General features: G+C 50.3%; 1 protein-coding gene across 2 annotated transcripts in view; it reads right to left on the bottom strand.

Annotated features, from left to right (window-relative positions):
- SSH1 (slingshot protein phosphatase 1) overlaps positions 1 to 22,595 on the bottom strand; it is a 33,854-nt gene that overhangs the window by 5,919 nt on the left and 5,340 nt on the right. Inside the window, exons 1-12 of one of the 2 annotated variants that reach the window (XM_038152522.1) lie at positions 13,044 to 14,710; positions 10,497 to 10,600; positions 8,716 to 8,780; positions 7,884 to 8,005; positions 6,517 to 6,585; positions 6,062 to 6,127; positions 4,670 to 4,864; positions 4,264 to 4,357; positions 3,094 to 3,222; positions 2,423 to 2,469; positions 1,093 to 1,239; positions 307 to 507 (exon numbers count right to left, since the gene is read on the bottom strand). In XM_038152522.1, coding sequence (XP_038008450.1) covers positions 307 to 507; positions 1,093 to 1,239; positions 2,423 to 2,469; positions 3,094 to 3,222; positions 4,264 to 4,357; positions 4,670 to 4,864; positions 6,062 to 6,127; positions 6,517 to 6,585; positions 7,884 to 8,005; positions 8,716 to 8,780; positions 10,497 to 10,600; positions 13,044 to 13,129 — 1,325 coding nt within the window. In that variant the 5' untranslated portion in view covers positions 13,130 to 14,710. Of the gene's footprint in view, positions 1 to 306; positions 508 to 1,092; positions 1,240 to 2,422; positions 2,470 to 3,093; positions 3,223 to 4,263; positions 4,358 to 4,669; positions 4,865 to 6,061; positions 6,128 to 6,516; positions 6,586 to 7,883; positions 8,006 to 8,715; positions 8,781 to 10,496; positions 10,601 to 13,043; positions 14,711 to 22,595 lie in introns of those variants that run through there. The other variant, XM_038152520.1, reaches the window with a different exon arrangement.

The raw sequence follows: 22,595 nt of genomic DNA, 5'->3' as shown, positions 1-22,595 counted from the left end.
AAACAAAAACAATGCTGTGCTGAGCAGCACTGGCTGCTGAGAAATCCAAACGTGCTTCCCAAGCACGGAGAAACCCACCCTGAATTACAGCAGAGCAGCTCTCCCAGCTAATCTCCATGCAGGGAGCCTGGCACAGGGAAGGTTTAAGAAAAGCACGATTGGCCCAGGATTCTGCCTGTGCCCTTCAGACGACACCCCTCACACGTCTGCGGGCATGACACCAACAGAGCCCCGTGGAGATCCAGCAATCCTTTGTGATGCTATCCACAAGCAGCTCCTTTCCTTCCCACTCATCCCGAGCCTTACCTGGCATCCAGAATGCCCTCGTACTCCAGCAGCTGCCGCATGAAGCCGGCGTTGGGCCGCGTGATGCTGCGCTTCTGCTTCACGTAATTGTAGGCCTTCTCCAGGGACCAGCCGAACTCCTTCATGGCGTAGGCGATGACGGTGGATGCGGAGCGGCTCACGCCCATCTTGCAGTGCACCAGGCACTTGGAGTGGTTCTTCCTGCAGCAGGACAAACAGGAGAATAAATCCACGTCACCGGTTATGGATCTGTTACGGCTTCACCGGAGGAGGGGCAGCGCTCCCCGCTCTGCCCACCCGGTGTCACAGCTCTGGGATGATGAGGGCCAGGAGAAGAATCCCTGTCCAGAAAAGCTGGGAGTTAAGAGATGGGCAGACTCATTCATTTCAGAGACCACCATGAAGCCTCCTGCCTCCTTCCAGGTCTTTGGACAGTGGGATCACTGGGAAAAGGCTGAGTGTAGGGGCCCAACAGAATTTGATGGGCTCTGTCTGCAGAGACGGCTGGGGCAGGTCCAACACAGACACGGCTGGAGCAGCTCCAGAACGTCTCCAGAAGAGGGAACAGCCTCATTTCCTTTCGGAAGCAAAACAAAGTAGTAACAAAAATGCTGGGCTAGGAACAGGCTAACAGCAGTCCGGGAAGGGACAGGGCACGAGGGAGCTCCAGGAACATAGAATGATGATGCCAAGGCCCTGCGGTTCCTGTGGCTTCGTGAGGGCCCAGGATGAGACACAGAGAGCTGGCACGTGCCCTCCCCCGGGGCCAGGTGTCTCAGCACTCACTTGGCCTTGTTGATGAAGTGGTAAGCCTCATTCCAGTGTGCCAGCAGGTCCGTGGTCTCCTCGTCGTACACGCGGATGTTGTGGTATGCGAACAGGCCTGGGAAGAAGTTGTCGATTTCCCGGGTGACGTTCAGGATGTAGTCAATGCTGTGGGACCAGGAGAGACACCCTGAGCTGCCACAGTCACCCAACAGGCCCTGAGGGACACTGTGAATCCATGCAATCCAACCCAACATGAGCTGTAAGGTTTTGCCTACAGCCCTAATCCTAAACTCCTGGTACACAGGGCACACGGGGCTGTTCTGCCACCTCTCACTGCCAGCACATCCCAAGTGTCCAAACACCCTGGGCACAGGAGGAAGAAGTTTATTTTATCCCATTTATTGTCTCTGAGTCTGTGTAACCCAACAAGGAACTCCCTGCTGTGCCACACAGCTCTGGGGATGCAGAAAGAAGTGAACCATCTGGGAATATAACACAGGAATCACCACTCCAGCTGCAGGTTTCAGCTGCAATCCCATCCCTTCCCCCCTTTCTGACCAAAACCATGAGAGTCACATGTTATCTCTTGATTCCTGCCAAATATCCCAGCAGGGATAACAATGTACCCCAGAATGAATGTCCAGATTGATTTATCACCTCCTATCACTGAGAAGAATCAAGGACACAGGATATTTGTCTCAGAATTTGTCCAGCTCTGCCTCTGGACGCTGCATATCCCAATGCGAGACATAATCATTGACACCCTGCTTGATTTCCTTGTCCCAAGATGTGCAGACATCTGCTCCCAAGGACTCCAAATGAAACATTTTGTGAAGAATTTCAGTTCCTCACAGCAAGGTTGGTGCAGGCCTTGCGTGAGCAGCAAATATTTATAGGCAGAATTGTCCCTGATCCAGAAAGTGTGGCAGGGAACGGAGCCAAGCAGCACCACGGGGATGGGAGAGACACCTGGAGCTGCCTGTCCAGGCAGGTGAGGAGGAGTTTGCTCATCCACAGCAGCTCTGCTCCATCTGAATGGAGATTTTTTTTTTTTTTCCTTAGTGCTGCAACCTTTGCTCCTCTGCAGCCTGCAGGAATTCACACCTGGCACAGCACTGGGGGATGGAGATCCTGATGGACCTCACCAGTGACAAGTTTTGTTATTTTCACTCTGTGCTGGTGATAAAAGTGAGGTTGGAGAGATTTCTCCACAGAGCTGCTAGTGGGAAGTTACCCCATGACTGAGGGGTAAAATCATCCTTTGGAGCCTGCAAACGTGCTCTCCAGGGTCCTGGGGGAATTGCAGGCACACAGTGGAGGGTTTGGAGCTGGGAGGAGCAGTACTCACCCCGAGCCCTGCAGCTCCTCCAGGTTGGAAGCGTTCCACTCGGAGCCCTGCAAAGCCACAAACACACATTTCCAAGGGGCCCCAAAACAGCCCTTTCCCCTCAGGTCCTGCCATCCCCCAGCCCCAGCCATCCTCCTGAGCTGACTGGAACGTTGGGAACAGCCTCTGAGACAGGAACAGGGCATTGATGTCCTGTCCTGAGCAGGCAGGGACCTGCTGAAGGAGGGAGCAGGCTACAGCTCACCCACAGTTAGTTCTAGGCCAGGGTGTGACTGAGGTCATCCCAAATCCCTGCCCCTGGCCCCTCTGGAGTTTTAAACACAGGGAGAAATAGCTCAGGGAAACAAAGTGAATGCACCTGTGATCCCAGACACGCCACGCATGAGAAGTGAAGCAAATCCTAAAACTCTGGGAGCAGTTAGACCCTGGATTCCCCCCAGACCTTCACAAGAGAAAGCTTTAAACTGTTAAAAAGCAGATTTTGCCCTGAAACACGAGCAATTCATCTGACTCCATCCAGAACAGCAACAAAAAGATCCAATGGGCACAAAGTGTTCCTCTCTGGGAAGTCTTTGTTCCAGAGGCAGAGCCTGGTTTTGCCTGGAGTACCATCTAGTGGCAAAGGATTGGACACAGCACAGCAGAGCTCTCCTGGAGCTCCTGACACTCACCAGGTACAAATGATCAAAAATCAGGGATGGTTTGTCCATCTGACCCAGGATCAGCAGCATTTCATTGTCTATAAATTCCTTGAATTCCTTCAAGTTGCAGTTCATGTGTTTCTCCAGCTCGTTTCGGATCTGCAGAGCAAACACAAAGGATGGCACTGGAATCTTGCTGTCCAACAGAAATATTTGTGGGCACTTCCCTGCAGAACACTTTTCACTTTTTCATTAAAAACAGCAACAGGGACTCAGCCTTCTGGAGACCAGGAATTTCAGTATGTGGCACCTCTCCAATTATCCCAGAATGGTTTGTGTGGGAAGGGAGCTTAAAGCTCATCTCATTCCATTATCCCAGATTGCTCCAAGCCCCATCCAACCTGGCCTTGGACACTTCCAGGGATTCCAGCTTCCCTGGGAATTCCATCCCAGCCCCTCACCAGGAAGGATTCCTTCCTAATGTCCCATCTACCCCTCCCCTCTGACAGTTTAAAACCACTGTCCCTTGCCCTGGCATCCTGGAATCCTAAATTCCCAAACTAAGAAGCTGCAAATAAAGCTTCAGATAACATCTGAGGGAAAAAAAAAGTATTTTGGGGTACCTGCTCCTTAAAAATAGTAATTTGAGAGATAAAAAACAAGAGCTTGTCTGCTGGAGGAGTGAGGAACACATCCACAGACAGACACGTTCTCAGCTTCCTCCTACCACTTGCATGTTAATAACCTCCCTTAAAAACCAAAAACCCACCCCAAAAAGAACCATTCCCACTCCAATCACGTCTGCATTGTGGGTGGATGGATCACACCAGCCTGGGGGATGGATCCAAATGAGCTCTAGCCTTGATTTGTGATTTTCCATCCATAACCTCACCAGCAAAATGCTGTCTGCAAGGTCCTCTGACATTCGTCCAGGAATAAAAAAAAACAAAGGAAATAAAACCTTCAAATCTAATTTGAAAGTCACACAGCTGTTAGTGAGATCCTGAAGGACAGTTGTGATGCTGGGATTATCCTGATTTCTCAGGAGGGAGGAGCAGCAAAGCCAGAGCAGAGCCTTTACAGGACGGTTGAAATGCACATTCCAAAGCCAGGGACACCCAGGCACATGGTGCCTGCTCACCACTCTCTAGAGAGGGAGTCTGGCAGGAAGAACAAGAGTGAGAATTTTTTTATATTTACCTCCTTGGAAGTCACATTTTCCAGGTCCTTGCTGGTCATGATGCTCCGGAGCTTGGCTTTGATGAGCCGCTCCGTTCGTTCCCTTTCCGTCGGCCTGGGAGGGAACAGGAAGAGGAGAGGATGATTCCAGGCTGGCAGCACGTGCACAGCACTGAGGAGTGAGGGGAAAGGCTTGTGTTAAAGGGAATTTTTATGGGTATAATGAAAAAAAAAAATTAAAAAAAAGCAGCTTGTTGGTGCTTACACACTATATCACAAGCCAAAGTTTCAGGTCTGATTATTTCACACAAATTCTCTTTTGTTGCTTTTGCAACCCCAGAAATGAACCAGGCCAGGAAGAACAGGGAGAAGAGGAAATTTCCTCCACGAGCCAAGCAAACTTTTCCAAATAAAATGCTGCACTGACTTGTCAACAAAGAGGGCTGGGGAGTCGGGGCGGGTGGACTCCAGGTCCTGCATGGCGTTCCACTCATTGATGCAGCTCTGGTCCGAGCTGATGCAGCTCTCGTAGTAGGTGGCCCACACCAAGGCCACCCCCCCTGGGAAGTAGTTGTACCTCCTGGCAACTTCACAGGCTTTGTGGAGGATCTGTAAAGCAGACCTGCAGGGTGGGAGAAGAGATTTGGGCAGCTGTGAGCAGACAAAGCAGGAGCTGAGAGAGTTTCACAGAGGAAAAGTGGTTTTCAGTATTAGTTGTTGCAGTTTGCTCTTTGAAAGCAGGAAATTTATGGTGTCAGAGCTCAAAGAGGCACAAACTGCACCTTGGGGGCTTCTCACAGCAGGGCTGAGGCAGGGGCTGAAATCTTCTCCTAATGAACAGGGAAGAAGGAGGCGCAAGTTGCTCTGGGATCTAATCATTAACCAACTTGTAGAGCCAAAGGAAGATAAAGAACAGGGACAATTTTCCAACCACCTCCAGCAAGGAGCCTGATGCATATTTACCAGCATTCCTGGCCCCTGACAGGCTCCAGGGACAAGGCCCAGATTGGATCATTTGTTTTTGCAAATCCTAACATTACTTTTTCCTTCCTTCCCTCCTCAATTTTTCCTTTCTTTAAGGCTCTACTCCGAAGTTGTTGCACTGAAGACATCAACCACATCCAAGGCTGGCAACAGGAGGAGCCAAACTCAAAACTGACAGGAACAGGAGTTTTGTTTCTGCACCAAACCATCCCTAGCACAACGTCCTTCTCCACAGCTGTATCTCCTCCCTAGGAGATGCTGCAGGGACTGGGATCTCTCCAAGCTCCAAGGGGAGACAGCATGGCCCAGGCAGAGGGAGATGCAGTTCCATGAGGAGCAGCCTCTTCAGGGAGGAATTTGCTGGCTCAGCCCCCTCTGCTTCAGGGGTTTGGAATCCCTGCACAGGGGAGGGGTGGCAGGAGCTGGAAGGACAATGGGCACCTGGGGCTGCAGGAACCTCAGGAATGGGGCAGGACACAGGGAATGCCACAGGCTGGCAATGGGCCCTGAACCTCCTCTGCCAGCCAGCGAGAGAAACATGCAGAGAGAGGAAATTCTTGGTTTGCAGCTCCAGGAATTTGAGCTCATCTTTCATATTTATTCATCTCCCTGGTGCCACTTCCCCCATGCTGAAGGACACAGAGCTGCTCTGAACTGAAGCAGCAGATCCTGCTTTGGGATCAGGATTCCCACAGCCCCTCTGCTGACACAGGGAAGCAGATCTCTGCTGCAGCTCACTAAACACCCATTGTGGAGAAGGCCAAAATGCAGCTGATTTTTAAAAAATTTACTGACAGAAAGAAGAGCATCTCCCTGAGCCCAGCCCCTCACGTACCACATGGCTTGCACTGACACAGGTTTGAAGATGTGCATCCTCCCTGCAGTGCTCACGCTGAAGCCACTGATGGAGAGAGGGAAAATCGAGTCAAAAACTGCTCTTCTCTGCACCCCAACCTGCCCTCTACAAACAGCCACTGCACTGGGGCACCCACAGGCCAAAAAAATCAGGATGAGAATTTCTCTCACTGATTTTCCAACCTCCCAAGTAAGAAAGGCAAGAGGCTGCCAGGAATGGGAGCTCCAGTCCTCAGTGGGGTTTCAGAGCATTCCCTGGAACCACAGGAGCAGCGTGAGGGCAGCAAGACAAGAACTCACTGTCTGAATAAGAGGACTCTGCAGCCATGAATCCAAAATGGGCACTTCATTTGCAAGGTGATGGAGAATCTCTCCTAGAGCAGCCCCCACGTAGGGAAGGACATTCACATTTATCCTTTCAATGTGGTTTCTTACCCATCCCCGTCCAGATGGATTTTAGTATCACTCCACAGGCGAAGAACCATTCCTATAGTGCAGCTTTTACTGGAAGAGAGATGGTGAGACAGGAAGTTAAATATAGGCCACGATGTGGTCATGCCAATAGCCTAAATTATTAATACTCTTTAATTTTTAAAATCCTCAAGCCTTGCTCTAGTAATCTCTTGTAATATTTCAGGCCATCAAGTAAAACTGGAAGCTGGAGTCTGAAGGTCTGACAAGGTGATAACTCGTGGTGATTGCTCCATGGGATCACTCTAACAGGTGGAACAGATGAAAATGGGTTTTTGGGGTTTATCTGACCCAAAAGAACACTTGCAGTTCAGACAGGCAATCTGGCAAGAAAACCCTGCTATAATGAAGGCCGGGAACTTCCAGCCATAAATAATTAAGCTACTGAGATATTCAAGTTTTAAAGGAAATTGGGATGCAGACAGCAACAGAAATCCATCCTTCCTCTTGCCTCACATCAATAATCACCAGGAGCAAATTAATGCAAGGTTGTTTCAGAGTGGAGGTGACATGGCAAACCTCCCCTGCTGTGGCACACCAAGGGAATGCCACATGGGAATTTCAGAGCAGAACAGAGGCAGCATCAAAGCCAATGACAATAATCTGACGAGGAAGGCACAGCTGGGAGCTTCCCTACAGATCCCTCTGCTGTGCAAAGCTTCCCCTTCCCACTTTCCAGGGGAAACCATCACTAAGGTTTTCCAGAATGAAACAAAACTCACAGAGGCTGCACCACAAGGACAGGGCAGCTTGTTAAATCCTGCGAGAACACACACAACAGCCTGGCAGCTCCAGCCTCTGACTCCAGCTCTGCCAAACCAGCCCCTTCTCCCTGAGCCAAGAGCTTTTCTGCCTTGGTTTACTCACCAGAACTGGAATAATCTGAGAGAGGCTGCAATAACAAAATATTTCACTTGCTTTTCCAAATAGTGTGTGCTCTTATCAGTCAGACAAAAGGAACAGCTCGTTGCTGACACAGTTGTTTGTTGGTTTTGGAGCCACTTCTGCAGTATTGTTTTTTGACGTTATTTGGCAACAAAGCTACTACAAAAGCAGCTCCATTGCATCATTCCATCAACACACTGGAGTCTGGGGGAGAGAATGAGTTCCAGTTTTGCAAATGTGTCTGCAAGAGCATTTTGCAGGGAGCAGGCAGCAAACTCCCACTGGTGAGGTGGACGCCACGGCCTTTCATTCCACAGAGACCGAAAGAGACTCATCCCTGTGTCCTTTATCTTGCTGGAATCTGCAGATGCAGGTAACCCAACTGTTCAGGGACAGTTTGGTGCTGCCAGAGAGCCCATCCTGCCTGGCTGCCGGCTCAGACCTACCTCTCCTTGCTGGAGAAGTCCACTCCCAGCAGGATGTTCTCCTCGGTGTCCTGCCGCCCGCTGCTGTACACCACCACCATGTAGCGCACGCGGTCGGTCCACACGCTCTCCAAACGCACGGCCTGCAAAGCACCTCTGCCTCGTTAGTGCTGCCACTGCTGCACAAGGCTTTGCAAGTTCTGACTGCCCCCAAAAGCTTTATTTAGTGCAGTTTGGAGGACACAGCAAGGCTTGTTGCTGTTTTGGTGAGGGACAGACGAGATTACCCGCTCCAGGTGGGGGAAATGCTACAAAATGTAACCCAAAGGTTTGTTCTGAAGTTTGAAGCAGGTCATGCACTGAACTGAAAACAGGCAGGCTCAGAGGATTCTCCCACTCCCAAACCTTCTCTGAAATAGCTCAGTCCTGCAGGAGGCACAACTGGCATCAACTTCTCTGCAGAGAAGTGACTTTTACAGCAGATTTTTATCTGCAGATTTCTTCAAAAGAAAGCCCAGCCCAGCTGATGCAATTTCAAGGCTGACTTAGAAGTGTCCAAGAGAATCAGCAAGGTCCTGTCTCTCCTCCTGTATTACTGTTTGTCAGCTGGATGGAAAATGAAATCTAGCAAAACAACCCCTTTCAGGCAGAGCAGTTCCCTGAGCCAACTCACACCTGGACACAAGGACCAGGGCAAAAGGAGTGGTCAGGAAAGTGGGGTAGGGCTGGAAAACAGCACAGAGTTAAGGCAGCTCTGAAATCCAGGATTTGCCAATGCTTTTCCTGCTCCCCTACAGGTCTTTTGCAAACCTTTCCAAGAGAAATGAGAGCAGGAAAATGCACCTGTCCTTACCAGTTTGATCCTGTCCTCGCAGCGCAGGAGGTTGATCATCACCTGGAGGTGCTGGGGCAAGTCACCTGCACAGAAAGCACAGCAATCATCACAAAAGGGCTCCTGCTGCACTAGGAATCAGCAGAGTCTTGACCTTTAAAAAAATTGGATGTTTCTAAGTCAAAAAATACTAATTAAGGGAGGGTAATTAACTTCATTGTCCCAAAGAGCACTAAGAGTAATGAGATTCTTGGATGGGTATTCCCTGGATGGGTGAGAACCCAACCTTACAGTATTTGGAAGCCACCAAATCAACTGAAACCACCTGTGCCTGGCACAAGTGAGGATTCTCTTCCTGTCACAGCTCCCTGGAGAGGACAGAAAGGTTTGGCCATGAGAAGAGGTGAGGAAGAAGAGGAGGAAAAACTCTGATTAAAAAAACAGGAACCAAGGAGAAGAGAACAACTTTGAGCTGTGAATCACCCCTAGCGTGGTGGCATCAGCTCCACCAGCCCTACAGAGGGTGTGACAGCACGAGGGACCTCCAGAGGGAAGGGCTGCAGGAATGGCCTGGTTTGGGTGATGGAGCCCTTCTGTCTCCAAGTTCTGCTCATGCACTAAGTCCCTTCAGCTCTAGTCCTGTGGGTACATTTCTGTTTGAGGAAAGCAGAGGAGAGGACCAAGGAATCTACAGGAAAACAAACCAAGTTCCCATCTAATAACTCAGTAATGCACTCATAACTTTCCATGTGAGATAAAATTCCTTCCGTAGGCTGTTTGCTGGGTATGTGGAATTGCTGACAGTTAAAGAAACCCAAAGCCAAGCCTGGCACTCAAACACCCCCTTTGTGCTGGAGTGTTTGCTAAGCAGCACCACACAGTACCACACTGTGCCTTTCCCACAGGCTCCTGCTCTCAAAATGCCCCAAAATCCCAGTTCTTCTTGCCCACCTATTCCCAAAGTGCCAAAGGCAGAGGGTATAAACAGTGGGGAAGCAGAATCAGCTTCCCTGGATGCCCTTATCTGCATCCAAATCTGTGTGTACACTCACCACACCACTCCCTGCCACTTCTTCCCACCAGCTGGCAACTGGAAGGGACTGGGGGAAGGAGGACAGTCTGTTTTTAAACCACGACAAACTCCAACACATTGTGGCGAGCTGACAGGAAAGGGGGTTTTTCTGAAACCAGGATATGAGGAGCTAACAAACGTACGTCTCTCCAGATACCCAAATCCTGATCAAACATCCCTTACTCTGACCAGCAACATCCAAACAAAACCAGCAACAGGAAGTTCCAAAGCAAAAAGTCCCAAGTTTCAGATTACTGGTGACTGGGAGAGCCCCTGGAGAAATGTCCAGGACATCCACAAGTGCCCAAGGGGTGCTGAGCTCTGTGACTCAGCCCTGCCACAAGCCAAAGGGGAGGCAAAGATTAACTCACTGAAGCACAAGTGACATTTCCTCCTCTGTGGCTGGGGAAAACAGGGAGAGATATTCCACACAGCCCTTCTGGCTGCACAGGCTCCCCTGCCTAAAGAAAGCCATGCAAAATGCCATGATTTTCACAGAGAATAAGTTTCTATTCCAGTCACAGCTCCAAGAGAATGATAAAAGTTTAAATCAAAACTCAACGATCCAAATAAAAAACTCAGCAATTCGAATGTGGGCTGAAACCCTGGGTTTGTTCAGCAGCTTGTACAAGGCTCACCAGGGCAACCTGGGGTGTCACCCCCCTGTGCCATCAGCCTGTCCCTTTGGATGGGAGGGAAAAAGGATCTCCAGAGGGGATTGAATCGTTACCTGCATGTTTGTGGGGATGCTGGAGGCTTCGCTGGCCCTGGGAGCTGTTTCCTTGCTGTAAGAAAAGGGCTGCACCTTTCACCATGAAAAAGCTCTCGCTGAGGCTGGAAAAAAAACCACACACACAGAGGAGTCAGCTGAAAGGAAAGAGCAGCAAAATGTGCACATCTGGGAAAGGAAGTGCTTTCCTCACTAAAATAGTAGGATTTTGCCACAGCCACTTGCACAGCATGACTCTGGGATTATTCATGGATTATTCATCTGTCATTTTCCAGCACTGTTTTATTACTTGGCCCCTGCAGGAGAGACTTGCCTGAGCTGTCATGGGCTGGAAACGACTTTATCACTTGATTCTAGAATTCTGCAACTCAAAAGAAGCAAAGGGTTGGACTTTTTACAGGCTGAGACCTGCAATGGACTGGAGAGCAGGTTCTGAGCCCATCACTTCCTGCTGATTGCAGTTCTTGCCATTTCTGTGGAATGCAAAAACAAGAACCTGCAACTGTGTAGATTTAAAGGGGAAGGGAGATGTGGAACCTGCACATCCCAAGGGAAAGGACACAACTCTGGACCCTCAGGGAAAAACAACCAGCACAAGGGCAGAGGTTTGGCTCTGCTGTGGCTGGATCAGCATCCTGGGATAGAGTCTGGGCAAACACAGTGACATTTCCAGGGGGAAATGACACCCAGGGCTGAAGCAAAAGGGAGGAGAAGGCAGAACAGCACCGGACACACAAGAGAACCTCGGAAATCCTTCAGAAGCAGCTCTGGCCAGAAGCAGTGAAGCTGCATTTCCCACATGGCTGGAAATCCCTGTCTCCTGAGGCACCTTTCAGCTGCACAGGAATTGCTTGGGATGTGTTTGCTCTGCTCCCCAAACAGCACAAGAGCCATCTGTTGCTCCAAAGCCCAATTTTCCACCGCTCCACGCTCGCAGCCATAGATCACCATTAATTACTGGCTCCATCTCCTGAACAGAAATGCTCCACTGTGAGACTGTGCTACAGGAGCTCCTGATGCTCCAGCAAACGATCCCACTGGAGTCTCTACTCCCAGCACCCATCTATTCCACATTTTATCCATGGTCTTTGCCTTGGGGCAGGAGTGAGTGGTAATGCTCCCAATGCTCTGTTCTACCTCAGCATTTTTGTGAGGACAGACATGAAATTCACGTCATTTCAGATTTTCTAATCTCTTAAGAACACAGCCCAAGTTCCCAGGAAAAGCCTCCTCCTGTTTCAACTGAATTTCAAGAATTCCCCAGAAAAATCTGGATCAGGTTTAAGTTCAAGATTTCAATGGCTTTTAAAAAGTGAACTAAAATTTCTGCTTGAATTTCAGGCTCCACGAGATCAATAAAACACAGCAGGACAAGCACACTCTAATTCCAACAATTCTCCACTTCCATTCCCACAGGATTCCAGCACTCCCCCCTCACCTCACTGGCTGGGTCTGAGCAGGATCCGAGCTCAGCCTGGCTCGGGATAACGGCACCCACGGCTGCAAATGGGAATGTGGCTCCTTCCAGGAGCCAGCCAGGAAGAGCCTTGTTTCCTTCTCACCCCAGACCTCACAGGAAAGCGTTAAAAAAGGCCAGAAGTGACACAAAGGCAGCGACCCCCACACAATGTATGGGATATTCAGCACTCACAAGAGGCAGGGAATGCTTAGCTCATGCACCAGGAGATAATTCACAGCATTCCCACCCTGAGAATTTGGGGAAAAATTTCTTTGGGAAAGCAAAAAAAAAAAAATCCTGAAATAGGATATTTTACTCCAGTGTTTTACCCCAAAGGATCTCTGATCTCAAAGTACTGACTAGGATTTCTACATCAGAAAAAAACTTTGGGAAAAAACAGAGCTCCTTCCCAAAGTTATCAGGATCTACTGCTCTGATGATACATCTTGACAGATGTTCTCCTCTCCTGCAGTCAGGAAACCTGTGACAATAAAGCAGAATATTCCCAGTTGCAGGCAAAAGGGAAAGCTGTGCTGCTGGAGCAGTAAGTGGTCCAGGAAAAGGACAACTCACAGAGCAAAACTTTTGTTCCCGTGTATCCACGTGCGTGGAAATGAACCGGAAAGCAAAGCCTGCTGAGAGCAAGGTTTCCATTTCCACTGCAATCCCCGTTCCTACCCTGCACAAACCCTCCCGTACCCTCAGCATTCCCCATCTCCACACCAGCTCGGGTTTCCATGTGCCCAGCACGGTGCCAGACACGGGGAACACACCCAAACGCCTCTCTGCTCACAGTTTACACCACAGTGTAACAACGACGTTACCCCAGCGCAGCCCTTATCTCCGCTCTGGGAACCGCCTGCGCTCTGCCGCTTCTCACAGCTGCTCTGGACACAGCTCGGTGAGACAGGCAAGGCACAACTCCCTTTTAAATCCTGAAATCCCAGTAAACAACTAAAACTCCGAGCTTTTTTTTAAAATAAAAAGCCCCTTTCCTAAAGAACACCCAAGTCCTGGCATTAAAGAACATCCCACCCTCTGCAGGGGTGACAGATGCCCCCAAGCGCGACCCCGTGGCTCATACATACTAATTCGGGCTGGTTTTCTTTGCACAGCGGCAACATCGTGGTGGCCCCAGCGTCAGACAGAAGTCAGGGAAATCGAAAAGATTCATAACCAGCTGGAAAACTCACATCCTTTTGCTTCTAAACGCATAAAAAAACACCAGAAGGCAAGGAAAAGGTCACGCGTATTTTCTGCGCGGAGCAGAGGAATCGCGGCTGCTGATGCTCCCCGGGAACTGGATGGCTTTTAGGGAACACTGTGTCTTCCACTGATATCCTGCCTTGAAAAAGCACTTGTCCCGACACATCCTGATGAAAGAGAGCCATTCAAGAGGGGAAACAACCAGCTGAGGCTCGGCTAATCGTTTCCCTCCTCCAGACTTGTTTGTTTGTTTGCTTCCCCCCTCGTGCTCCAGAGGCTCCTGTCAGCACCCACACAGCCCCTGGCTGCGGGAAGTGCAGATTCCCTGGGAGGGACAGGACTAGAGGAAAAGCATCCTATGGACTGATGCCTCTTCATTCCTTTACAGTTAAAGCAATGCTTTCATACAGATACAGGACATTTAAGTGGTCCTTCCCTCATGTGCATCTCCCCCGTTGGATTTTCAGAGCCATTCCTGAGCTCCTGCTGGACAAAGTCTCTCAGGTGCTCGGTGTTTGTGTGTTAGGGGCTGCTGGCACTGAATTCCCTGAAGATTTGTTCCTTACAAACCCCAAATCCTTCTGCAGGCACACACCATAAGGCCACTCTGGTCCCACCAGCCTGACCAGGGGACTGAGGAGCTCTCTGTGCATTCTCAGCCAGTTTTCACCCAGTTTGACTGGCACACACCACAGAAACCACCCAAATCCCTGGATGCCCTTCCAGGAATCCTGACCAGCACAACTTCTCTACAAGGAATCACTTCAGGCTCTCAAATAAACACAGAGCCCACTCACAGCCCCAGGACCCTGATGCTCCAATACAGCTGCAGACCAGCTCTCCTCCCACTCCCTGACCTCAGCTCACCAAACACAGGAAATTATTACCCCAAAAGAGGGAAAAAACTACACTTCCAACACCTGGGAAATCCAGGAGTGTCAGGAGGAGGGTACAGACAGTGACAGTGCCTCCTGCCCCCAGAGGCTGGCAAGGACAGGGTGCTCACGGCCACAGCCCTGCTGAGAGCCGGCTCCAGAGGCTGTTGCTCCATCCGTTGGCTCCGTGCTGCTCAACTTGAAAAGGAAATATTTCTTCCCCTTTGGGAAAGCTCCAGAGGAGCGTGGCTGCAACACACATCAAGCCCATTTGGAGTGGCTGAAGAACACAATAGGCAGCGCCTTCGCGGCGGTACAAACTGCCACTGCCACCCCCCGGGGCCAGGAATGCCAGTAACCAGTCCCTTAAAAACACTGGATTTTGGGAAAAGAGACAGAGCTGCTCACGCTCCTGGGCAGCAAGATGTCAGTCCCACAACAGTTTTCCTCAGGCAGTTTGCTTTCTTTGCCATTGTGGCTCCAGCTGTGAGGTGTCCCAGGAGGAATCCTTGCACGCCTCATGGGCTTGAGTTCCATGTTTTAATGGGGAATCTCACACAAGCCATACTCATCTTGCAGGACACAAGAAAACACTCTATTAACACATCTTATAGCTACAGAACTCATCTCAAAATAAAGATCCACACACAGAGTCTGGAGAAAGAAAACCACTTTTCCTGGGAAGACCCAGGCAAGCCTGAGCAGCCTCCTGCAACCAGGTCTGTGTTTAAGGAAGAAAAAAAACCCCAAAACCCCACAAGAAAAGGAGTATTCACTTCTCTCAAAATTGGTCATGATTTTACAGAGGCAAACATGGTAATGCCTCCCAGTTCTCTGGGTTTCATGGCATCTTCTACTCAAAACATTTCCAAACTGATAAGGTGAGGGAATAACAGGCCTCCCGAGCACCACAGAATGGAACACACTTCCCTTTTCTACAGCCCTGTTGATAAGGAGGAAGAAAACTGATTTTTTTCTCCCTTTTTCTTCCCCCTCTTTGCTGCTTGGTCTGGAACAAACTTGGCCACCTCAAGGCAAGTGAGAAAGAACACAAACCAGCCCTGGAGAGGGGTGAGTGAGCGCTGCTGGATGCTCCCCTAGCCCAGCCAGACCCTCCACACTCCAGAGGGTGGGTTTTAGGCAGGACACTGCAGCGAGCAGAGGGGACTGGCATTGCCCCACAGCCACACCACGACAGCAACACAACCCAAGCTGGGAAGGAGCACATCAAAGAGAAAGGAGAGAAACAGGAAGAGTTGAGAGCAGCTGTGTGGCTCCTGCTCCTCAAAAAAGCTGACAGTTAAGGCGGAGGCACTGCTTGCTCTGGCCTGATAGAGGCACATCTGATAACACTTCCTGACCACAGAGGGGCCTCTGGAAGGGGCCTGAGCAACACAAAACAGCAGAGGGGAAAAAGGGACTTCAAAGCTGCTCCTTCCCATGGCACTGCACAGCCCCAGGAACAGCCCCAGGGACTCCGGCAGCAGCAAGTCCCTTGTCCTGCTCTTAATGAAGTGTGTCCAAGTCCAAGTGGCCTTTGCTCCGTGTCACACAAAGATTAAAGGGACAAACACAGGTGGGAATATCCGCACAGCCATCCCAGCTCAGCCCCACACGGAGCAGGGCTGCCCCAGGAGCAGTGTGCTCCCCACGGAGCAGCACCTGGAAAAGCCCAGTTCCTACATGGGCAAAGATGGTTTAGAACAAAGAGAACAAAGTGCTATTGCACACGTGTAGGATTTGGGATATGCTGACAAACTGACCTGTGGTCAGGAGTGCAGGAGGCCAAGACACCTGGCAAAGTCACAGGGATCTGCTCAGGACCACTTGGATGTTTTCACTACCAGAAATGCAAGGCAGGGAAGCTCTTTCCTTACCCATGACTTCCACACCCAAAGTCATCATTCCCAGACCTCCCGAGCTGAAGACAAGCCACCCCCAGAAGAAAAGCAAAATGTGGGCTGCGGGTTCACACGGAGAACATCTCCCCTTCCTCAGACACAGCCAGGGCATCTTTGTGCTGGGAAGGGGCCAGGCAGCAGCTCCAGCTGGGGGGTGTTGGTTGTAAAGCCTCCCCGCAGGAAAAAACATCTCTCCCATCTATTTTGAAAGAAGTGAGATGTTGGGGAGACCAAAAAAACTCAGCAGGCTTTGCTGTTCTCAGCAGAGCAGGGAGCAAGGGGAGTGTGAGTGTGCATTGTTGGGCTCGGAGGCGCGGGGATCGTGGGCCACATCCCAGCAGGAATGCTGACAGGGCTGCAAACACTGCAGGCCATTCACACACAAACGCTCCTCTGGCACAAAGGGCAAAAAGAGAAAAATGAAATCCATCATGAAGGCCACAAAAGTTAATTTCCCAACAGAAATAGACTGTTGATGATGTCCCTCCAGCCACTCCTGGGATGCATCGGGCTGGAGCAGCGATCAGCACGGATCCAGCTCTGCACAGAGCAGAACCAGCTCAGCTCTGAGTATCCCACCCTGGGGGCAACCCCAGGATCCAGGCTGTGCCTGCAGACAAGCCAGGAGCAGCTGGGATAAACCCTCCAAGAGAAAGGGCAGGAAGAGGGAAACAAACAAATTAGCAGGATCACGGATCATTCCCCATTCCAGCAGACTTGCGCAAAGTAAATTGACAGAACTGCTCCCAAACAGCCAGGAATGAGAAAATTCTAGGAATCCCTAGTACTTGGATGGTGAAAAGCCAAATAAAATAAGAGATTGTTTCACAAGGAAAAAGAAATCCTTTCTGCTCATCCCATTAATCGCAGAGTTCAAAAAGGCACGAGGCTGATCCCGGCATCACCCAGCTACGCCATGGGCTTGGAACTCGGTCTGAATCCCAAGGAGCATTTCTGAGATTCCCACTAAAACACGATGTCATTTTGGTGACAGTCACTGTCTCAGGAGGCCAGGCCAGATCCTCTCCAAACCTCAGCCTGCACGAGCTGCTAGGAAAAGGAGTATTAACCCTACAGAGCCCCTCAGCACTGGTGTCCCCTGTGCATGCCCTGGACTGTCCCCAGCCCATTGTGCCAACCCCAGGGCCACCCACCCTGCCGTGGGGGCTGGGCAGAGCTGCTCCCCACAGCAGCTCACGCTCACCTGGACTCATGGACTTGGAGGAAAAGGCTTGGGAAAGCAGCAGCTGGCACAGGGGAACACACAGAGACCCCAGCACCAGCAAGAACATGGATTTCCCTGGTGGTCTGAGGGAAGCTGGCTATTCTCAAAACACTGGCTCTCTGTATTTTCCTACAAGCAACTGTTCTGGGTGCTGCCATGTTCCTGCCATTGCTGTTCCACGACCACAGGTAAGGGGGGAGCCAGGCCACAAACCCTGGAGCTGTCCCAGAGCAGTGTCCAAGCTGGAGGAGAGGTGGGATGATGCCCATGGAGGGCAGACGCCTCTGCCCATGCTCCCGGAGGAGCTGATCCTGCTCCTGTCCTCCTCCCCAGCCAAGCTGTCAGCACAAGGGCCCATCCTCCTGCATTCCTCCTGCCAGCCCATTGTTTTAATCCTTGGAACTATTTTATGAAGTCACCCCACTTCACCCACTCAGCAGTGCCTCCCAGAGAAACAGGTGGAAACTCTCCAAGGAAGGTGAATAACAGCCTGAAGGATTAAGGGAGCAGCTCCCGAGCGGTGTGAGCGAAGGGCAGCCAGGACACAGACAATGGCATCGGAAGCACGGCTGGGAATCTTGGTGGCACAGCAACCCAAAATCCAGCTGAGCTGCCAGGTTTCAGAACGGCTCCAAAAAAGGCAGCAGAGACCAGGGAGTACTTTGACACATTGGTAATGTGGAAAAACAAAACAAAATAAATCCAGGCGGATCACGCGTGGTGAGAGCAGAGTGAGAAAAGCTCTGGCTCAGCCCCGACACCTCGAGTGTTTGACCAGACTGCAGCCTGCCTTCCCAGCCCCCTGAGGGTACACAGCCAGCATTCCCAAAATCAGCAGAGTGCCAGCCAGGGGCAAAGCTCGCTCACAATGGAAAAGTGGTGGTAAAAACCCCAGGATCATGCTTCCTCTCCCCCTCCACTCCAAAGCCATCTTTTCTTTCCAAGCAGGATGGAGTTGCAGAGGGAAGCAGACAGCTGGAGCTCAGGATGTTTTGCAGGGCTGGGAGGGAGATGCCAAGCCACGGGCAGCAGTCTCCACTGGGATGCAAGTGTTGGACACGGTTGGATGTGACCATTTGGATGACAGACAGAACAAACAAGAAACCTGGCAGCTTTTTGGGAAATCTGAACGGGACATTTTGTCCCATTCCCTGCATTTCTGGCTGACTTGGTCCCTGATATGAAGGTTTCCTTCACCAGCAGGTCTGGCAGCAAGGGTTTCTTCAAGAAACTAAAATTTTCAGAAGGGGAAGACAAGTTCTGCAGAGGAGAGTCCTGATCCCAGATAAACCTAAACAACTGATGGATGTGATGTGCACCCTAATCTGTTTGAATCTGGGCTTATTTTTGTGCAGTGGTAAAGTGATTCTGTGTCAGGGATTTAAATGCTGCAAAGGGATGTGTAAATGTTTGGGAAAAAATCAGTGTTCCCAGGAAATAATCTCAACACTCTTCATTAGAACTAAAACCAGGCCTGGGAAGGTGTTCTGTCCATTCCCCATTCCAAAAACATCTTAGGAGCACTTGCCAGGCAGAGCACAGCTCTGATTTGTATGAGAAATGCCTGACTCACAGATCTTGGCAGACAATTATCAAAGATTAAGATATTTAAAATCTAGAGGCATTTGAAACCAAAATATTGTTCTGACCCAGCTCTAACACCTAAATAAACAGTGACCACACTGGCCTTTTACAGGAACAAGTGCTCAGTGCACAGCCAGCACCTCTGATAATAGGGCCTCATGGTTTGGGTTCTGCCAAACTGCTGAAGTTTCATGGAAGAAAAAAAAAAAAACCCAAAAAGATTTAGATGCAATTCCAAAAGAGTCTGATCATCACATCCTTAAATTGGCAGCTCTCCTGCTGTTGCTCTACCTACATCCAAGTAAACTCCTCATATTGCTCAACTTCAAATCAGCAATGGCTTCCTGGAAAGGTCAGATCTTAAACAAGTGTCAAATAAGTGAACGTTTCCCAGCTCTGTGGCCTTTGAACATCCACACACAGCCCACCACAGAATGTAAAGGTCTAATTACACCTTCCTGAGCTTCCAGGGCCACGCCTCCGGGCTGAGAGCTCCCGAGGGCCGGGGGCTGGGCCGGTGCCTCCCCATTGTACGGAGCACGCTAAGGCAGGATGCTGCCGCCGGCCAGGATGTGATTCAGCGTCCTGTTTTGAACACTTCGTGAAGTCAGCAACTTCTGCCCCGAGATCTCCCACCAGCTCCCCGGGACACAATCAATCTGCAGCCAGCAGGACTTGTCAAGGCTGTAATGAGCTGCTGTCCCCACAAATAAATCCTCAAGGCAGCTGCCCCTGTGTTCCCCCTGCCCCGAGTGCCTGCCTGGCACCGTGGACACGGCTGTGGGTAACAGGCGTTCACTCAGTGCTGCTCCAGCAAAACAGGCTCCTAAATCCCTAAAGAAATTCAGGATCACGGTGTTAAAAGATCGTTTTAGTGCACTAAAATATATTAGATATTAAATGTAAATCAAGTGTATAAAATATATATATATCTGTGATAAAGACACAATGGTGTCCTGCGGTGTGTGCCAGAGGGATGATCATGGAATTATTTAGGTTGGAAAAGACTTCCAAGATCAAGTCCTGCTGTTCCTGCAGCTTTGCCAAAGCCACCACTAAACCACGTTCCCAAGTGCCACATCCACGTAGCTTTTCAATTCCTCCAGGGATAAGGACTCCACCACTGCCCTGGGAACGCTGTTCCAGTGCTTGTCAACTCTTTCCATGAAGGAATTTTCCCTGATATCCAATCTAAACCTGCAGTTGCTCTGTTAAGAGTTTGTCTGCACCAATGACTCCTCCTGTTGATCATTGATCTGCAAATATACACAAGCCCAACCCTGAAAACCTCTACCTCCCACAGCTGCTCTTGCCAGCTCTTGAAATTTGGTTTAGGGGAGCCAAACAAGAACAATTCTTTCCATACCCATCTTCAGGCTTGATCAGAGCCTGGAGATAACTAACTTCCAGGCCTTCTGCAGTGGTTCAACCTCTGTATCTCTGCAGAAGGTGCCTGAAAACATTCACCCGGCCCTGCACTCAGGCTGTGATTGGAAAGCCAATAATGGCAAAGATTACAGAATGACTGGCTAAACAAACCTATTTATATTTGTAATTAAAACCAGTGATTATCTTGCTGTGTTTGCCAACCACATCTGAGAATCAGCCAACACTCACAGAGCGATCTGGGTTGTACAACATCTCCCCTGCCTCGGTGTGACAGAGCCAGCACACGGCCAGGAGTGACAATCAACCGGGTCACACCAAAAAGGAACAACTGCACATCCAGCCCTGTGCCAGGGCAGGCAGCTGGGAAAGAGCTGGGCTCTGCTCTGCCTCCTCCTTGATAGCATCTCCTCGGAGTTTGCTGGGAGCTGGAGCAGCAGGATCTGGGGCTGAGATAAGGCCACAGGCACCGCACGCATGAGGCTCACACGGAACTCGATCTCAGAGAACTTAGGGCTGTGCTTAAGTCTAGGCTAACACATCCTCCCATGAGCTTGGCCGAGCCCTGACAGCGGTTTTGCAAAGATTTGGGTGAGCTGTGCGTGCACTGCACCAGTAGGGGAAAAAAGGGATCAAGCCACAGCATCTTCCTGCTGGTTATCCAGGAGGGAAGGTTTGAGCAGACACTGATAACACAGCTCAGAGTGCAGCTTCTGGCTCCACGGGGCCCAACAGGGCTCTCAGATCTCTTATTTTTCCTTCTGCTCTGAATCTTTACCCTCAGAGAGCAATACAAACTCCTGGCTGCCTGCTGGGAGCAGTGTGGATGTTACGTTGTCAAAGCTTCCACAAAATTTTTGGTAAGAGAGAACAAGATGACTTAAAGCAGATTAATGTCTAAGAAAATGCAGATAGCATCAATATCTTTGAACCTAGAGCATGTCCCCTTGGTCTGCTCTGGGGTAGAAGCTGTTCCAGGGAGAAAGAAAAGCATTTTGAAATGACAGAAACCATAAGGAAGGATGAGCAGGGAGCAGCAAGACATGGCTGGGTTGCAAAACCATGATAGAGACCTGTTCCTCCCAGAAAACAATCAGATGGCTCATGGAACCAGATCCAACTATGCAACCTCAAATGAAAATCCCAGCATGTTTTGGAATGAACCAAAATAATTGTTCACCAGGCAGATGAATATGTTATGTCATAAATGTGTGCTAGCACAGCCATCCTGTACTGATGAAACACAGCTTGAGCTGGCAGCACGCTGGGGACATGCTTCCAACAATCCTTCCTTTTCCTTCACCCTCAGATCTCCAAAGTCTGCAGAGCCAGGGGCTGGACCGCTGACCCCCGTGCTCAGGGCATGTGTGACAAAGCCCAGCTGTCACCAAGGCTAGACCAGGACTGAAGGAGGCACAAACACCAGCACAGGCCATCCTGCAGGGATTTTTCAGAGGAGAAGCAGCACGATGAAGTTGAACAATTCTGCCACCCCCTGGGCACCGGGCAGAGCCTCAGCGGATTGAACCAGAGCAGGGAAGGGGACAGCAGCCAGTGGGAAGGGGACAGGATCGACCCACCAAACCAACAGGAGCTCCATTCATCATCTGTGTTATGTCTGCATATTTCCTGCAGCTCTTGGCAGTGTTTCCCCCTGAGGACAGCAGAGGCTGTGCGTGAGAGCCATCTGATTCTCGAGCTCTGTCTGGCTATTTAATTACCAGATTCTTATCCTGACAATCGTATACGGAAGAGCAGCCCCAGGAGACTGAAGGGCAGAGGAAGCTCATGGGATCTCAGTGTCCAACGTCAGTGCTGCAGCATTTTTCAACAGCCAGGAGAAAAGCATCAGCCTTTAAGCCTGGTCTAAGTGCATCTACACTCCTGGTGGCTCTGGTCAGTGGTGGATGTGTGTGCCCAGCTTGCAAAGAGGCCAGACCCACCAAAGGTGGCCACAAACCCAAGGATCTCACCAGGATTTGTTTGTACAGTGAGAACATTTGCAGTGAAGAGGATAAAGCTGTATTTTCTCTTTCAGCACACAGCTGTATATCCAAAAGAGGAGGCTGCCATCCTGCTTGGTTACACGTTACTGTTTAATACCACATGGGGAAAAGCACAAGAATTAGGGTTCTGTGGCTGTTCATGGCTTCAGCAGGTTCCTGCTGGGGCCTTGCATTGTACAAGGAGCAGAGCAAGGAATCCTGAATTTTGATTTCATCAGTACAAAATCCATTCCCCACAGAGTCAGCCTTTCAATGGCATTACAGACAGGCATGAAATGCCCATACACACAGGAGAGCACACAGAGCAGACACACAGCACTTGTCTGCAACCCATGTGTGTGCAGACAGGACAGCCATGGAATTCCAGGCCTCCCAGGCAGGCTGCAGCCAGGAGACAGCATCCCAGAACTCAGAAACAAAAAGTCCAGCAATTTCCTTCTCTGTCCACGAGCAGCCC

Source organism: Motacilla alba, chromosome 15, assembly GCF_015832195.1.
Source record: "Motacilla alba alba isolate MOTALB_02 chromosome 15, Motacilla_alba_V1.0_pri, whole genome shotgun sequence".
In the NCBI taxonomy this organism is placed as follows: Eukaryota; Metazoa; Chordata; class Aves; order Passeriformes; family Motacillidae; genus Motacilla; species Motacilla alba.
This window is presented reverse-complemented; position numbering and strand designations above follow the sequence as displayed.